At 31.6% G+C, this 4,506-nt stretch overlaps 1 protein-coding gene across 2 annotated transcripts; it reads left to right on the top strand.

Moving 5' to 3' along the window:
• The first annotated feature begins 2,216 nt into the window (after window positions 1-2,216).
• LOC132277032 (uncharacterized) lies at window positions 2,217-4,506 on the top strand. Of its 2 annotated transcripts, XM_059778737.1 has the most exons (3): window positions 2,217-2,449; window positions 2,516-2,961; window positions 4,118-4,506. In XM_059778737.1, exons 1-2 carry the CDS (start codon window positions 2,443-2,445, stop codon window positions 2,938-2,940), a joined length of 432 nt encoding a protein of 143 aa, XP_059634720.1. In that variant the 5' UTR covers window positions 2,217-2,442; the 3' UTR covers window positions 2,941-2,961; window positions 4,118-4,506. The 2 variants fall into 2 exon arrangements, with proteins under 2 accessions (XP_059634720.1, XP_059634719.1); XM_059778736.1 differs by having other exon boundaries at window positions 2,219-2,961.

Raw genomic sequence — 4,506 nt, forward strand, 5'->3', positions numbered from 1 at the left:
GGTGATGAAGCCCCATTTTGTAAGCATTGCTTTGTTTTGATTTATATTTGAGGTATAATGTATATATGTAACTTTTCCATGAATTAGAGCACTTCATATTACTTAGGGCTCTCCTTTGATAGATTCTTCTTGATTTCTATTTCACGTGCTTTTATTATGAAATTAAGGGCTTGACAATATATGGCTTGGTGATCATGTCTAAGGTTGCATCCTAATTTAGGTAACCAAAACATGTAATGCTTTGATAGATTATTCTTGTATCTTGTTTTCATATATTTCTTGAAGATAACGTATCAATGTTATGTTGTTGCATTCTATGGTTATATATATATATTTCCCCAAGTAAATCATATCCTAGCATGCTTATTGATGGGTAGTGGATTCACTTCCTTAGTCCCTTTTTAATCGTCTTTGCCTGTTTACTTCTTAGCATTAGTGTTTTATGCACTTTTCAATTCATAATCTTAGTGACAATTCAACAAATCCTCTATATCTCCCTTTGTCATTCTAAAAATGACTCTAGACACTTAAGTTGCCATAAACTAGCAGTCCCAATGGTTCGACTTACCCGACCAATAGCCCTGTTTTATAATGATTTGTGCTATTGCAAAGGTTGATGTATAATTGACAACCGATCACTGGGCTTCAGCCCACCCCAAAAAAAAAAAAAAATTGCCATACTACTTTAAGCCCAGTCCAAAATAAAAAAATAAAAAAAAATAAAAAAATAAAAATAACCGAATAATGATAGCCCAGTCCAAAGTTAGTCCAGTCCAAAATTAGTCCACCCCATTCAGAAAGGCTGGATCCGCCCTTGATTATAATATAGTAGTTAAAATAAGTAAAAATATCTAAATACTGTTTTGGGAAGTAAATATTTTTCTAAAACAGGTTTGACACTGTATTATAATAAAAAAATTACCATATAAATTACCATATAAAATTCCTAGCTACTAAGTTTAAATATAAAGAATTTTTATTTCATTTAAAAGGGTGGGGACGGAAATAAATTATTGTATTACATATATAAATTGATATTCTAAGTAGGTGAGTTTATTACCATATTTGTTTTAGAAAGTTATTTATTACCGTAAATTTACACAATATGATCGCCAAGAATAATCTATCAAAGTATTACATGTTTTGGTTACCTATTACCGTAAATTTACACAATAGGTAACCAAAACATGTAATGTATTGTCTTTTAAATATGAAAATTATGATAAAAAATGAATATGTGTTTGGCTTTTAATTAGTTACGGGTCCGCCATTACTGATTCTGCAAATGTGTATAAATTACCATTATTGTAATATAGTAGCAAAAATAGGTAAAAATATCTAAATATTGTTTTGGGAAGTAAACATTTTTTTAAAGCATATTTGACAATGTATTATAATAAAAAATTCCTTTTAAAAATATTCCTAGCTACTGAAGGGCAGGGACGGTTTCAAATTATTGTTATCATTCAAATTATTGTATTACATATATAAATTGGTATTATAAGTAGGTATTTATTGTCATATTTATTTTTGAAAGTTATTTATTACCATAATTTTATGCGTATGGTCTTTTAATTAAAAAAATTATGGTCTAAAATAGATACGCGTATATGTTTAATTGGTTATTGGACCATTGAAAACAAAGATATACTATTATATTAATGAATCTAAATTTGAGGGCCTTCTAAATTGGAGACCCTAAACGAATTCCTATCACCTATGCCCAGGACCGGGCATTGCAAATGTGTATAAAGTACTATTATTATAATATAATAGCAAAAATAAGTAAAAATATCTAAATATTATTTTGGAAAGTAAATATTTTTCTAAAACATATTTGACCCTGTACATACGTAACTTTTATACATAACAAGTTAAATATTCTAATCATTATAATGATCTAACTATCTAAGTGAAGTTGTAATTGGGCTTGAATCCACTGCAGTCTACATACACTCTGCGCCATTGACTTTCCCATTCGCAAATCACAGAGTCTTGTGTGTCCACTTGTTTTACAAGTGACAGTTTCTGATTTTAGTGCCCTAAAACATCAATCATTGGGCTTTCGTTCCTTTAACAAAAGGGCAAGTGAATTGATGTGATAACACCAACGCTAACAAAATTCACACCACCCTAATCCCGCTGAAAGACACGTGTAAGAATATAATAACTCAAGAATCCGATATCACACTAAATCCATGAGATAGCGGGTTACAATAATATTATTCCTCAATAGCGAACGACACTCACAGACCCACACAGAAATCTCCTTTCCATTCCTCTCCTCGCATAAGAGAAATATAGAACGCGTTATTTACAGAAATGATATAATAGGATACCAATATCACTTCACTTCCAAATCCAAATGTACTGCGTCACACACACAAACACACATATATATGTATATGTAAATATGTGTGTATATATGTATCACGCGAACACATGATCGGTATGTATAATTGAATTGAATTTTTGTTTCATACAGAATTCGAAGTAATGGCGATTTCTGGTACAGATTCGGAATTACATGTTGTGAAAGCGAGTCCTCAAATTGAAGTAGAGTCGGTGAAATGCGAATCGTGTGGATTCACAGAGGAATGCACTTTGGCCTACATATCGCGGATTCGAGAAAGATATAATGGAAGGTGGATTTGTGGATTGTGTGTTGAGGCAGTGAAAGATGAGGTTTTGAGATCAGATAGGCTGATAACTACAGAGGAAGCTCTTGATAGGCACATCGATTTCTGCAACAACTTTCGATCTTCGAGTCCGAATTCCAGTGCTATGGAGCATCCGATCTTCGCCATGGGACGCCTTCTCAGGAGAAGTTTGGATTCTCCGAGGGCTCTCCGATCGACGCCGAGTAGTCCTCGTCGGGACCTTCGTCGTCCGACCTCACTGCTTCGATCGGAAAGTTGCTTCTCTTCTCTGTCTCGGTGATCACCATTGCAAAATTCATAGGTAACTTTGAAACAGAGTAGATATCAGAAAACTTATGAGTTTTGAATTATTACAGAAAATTGTTATAATTAGTTAATGCTAATCCTAGGGCTCTCTGTTTTTAATATAATTTTGTTTTTATTTCTCTAATTTTAATTTTTTTTTAATAAAAAAGATGTACTGTGAATGATATGAATGAAAGTGCTGTAAATATAGGAGGGAATAGATGAAAGGAAACGGAGGGAGAAGGAAAAGTGAGTGGGGGAGAGGATCAATAATCCTTTGTTTGGGATATATATATATTTTAATATATTGAAAATAAATAAGTGAGATAAAAAGGTTGGAAATGAAGCTGCTCTATCCTTAAACTTTTTTTTCTCAAAGAGTGGAAAAAAATGGATTTAAGGAAAAATAATTTTGAGATTATCTAACTCGAGAGTAAAATTAAAAGTGATTTTCTCTTTTATTCTTCTACTTTAACAAAATAAAACATTCTTGTATTTTCTTCTCTCTTGTAATTAAAATTAAAAGGTTGGCAACGGTATCGATAATCCTTCCTTTAGAATTTTTTTTTAATTATTTAGAGAAAATAAAGTAAATAATGGAAAATAATCTCTTATATCCTGTATGATTTTCTCCAAGCCTCAACTTTGGTGAGGGTGGACAACATGCCATTCAAGTCTTCCACAAGAATAATCACTATATCTTCTCTTTTAAAACTATAAATCAAAGCATTAAATTTCAAATTACAATATTTATCCATAATATGGTAAATCATTTTCATAATTCTGTGTTTTTTATGTTCTACTCTTTTTTCTTAGCGTGTGCTAGACTTGCTCATTTATATGAATGAGATTATCGACTGCAATTAGCTGTCAATGCATATATACGAAATTCATTCAAACTTGAACTAAGTTTTTTCCAATTTCAAGACACTAATTTCATGTTACCGAACATAATTAATGGAACCACAATCAACGGTTGTAGTTCCCAACTCCAGATCATAACACTTCTGTAGATGATAAGTTAATTTGTAGATGTACCTCCATATGATTTTTAAAATCAATAGAGTCGTCCAATTTTCTGAACAAACCAGGAATTATTTAAGACATGTATATGTAGTGTAATTAATTATCCATATTTTCTGCAGAGTAATTGATTTTAAATCCATTTTCAGGTGGACCAGTTGTATAAAATGACATGTTTAGTGGGTGCCTAAACTAGTGAAAAACTGAATACAGAGGCAAAAAACAATAAATGGTGACAAAGAATGAAGTCGATGGAAAGGTTTTTCTGAAAAGAAAGATAGCAGTGAAGAGGATGCTAAAAAGATTTATACCCAGCACACTGCTTTTGTTCATACGTATACTATATATATATATATATATATATATATACTCGACAAATCTTAGTGTCTCACATGTAGTTTGATACGGTCATGACTGTTTTTATTGGTTGTTGAATGGGGAAGGAGAGATATATTTAAAACCATGTCATGACAGACTTTGTCTGTCCTAACCAATTTACTATTAGTACATGAATTCCAATGGAGCTTGAATCAGACAA

The sequence above is a fragment of the Cornus florida genome, unplaced genomic scaffold (assembly GCF_030987335.1).
Source record: "Cornus florida cultivar Cherokee Brave unplaced genomic scaffold, ASM3098733v1 CherokeeBrave_3.0.0_Hap2_Chr10, whole genome shotgun sequence".
NCBI lineage: Eukaryota > Viridiplantae > Streptophyta > Magnoliopsida > Cornales > Cornaceae > Cornus > Cornus florida.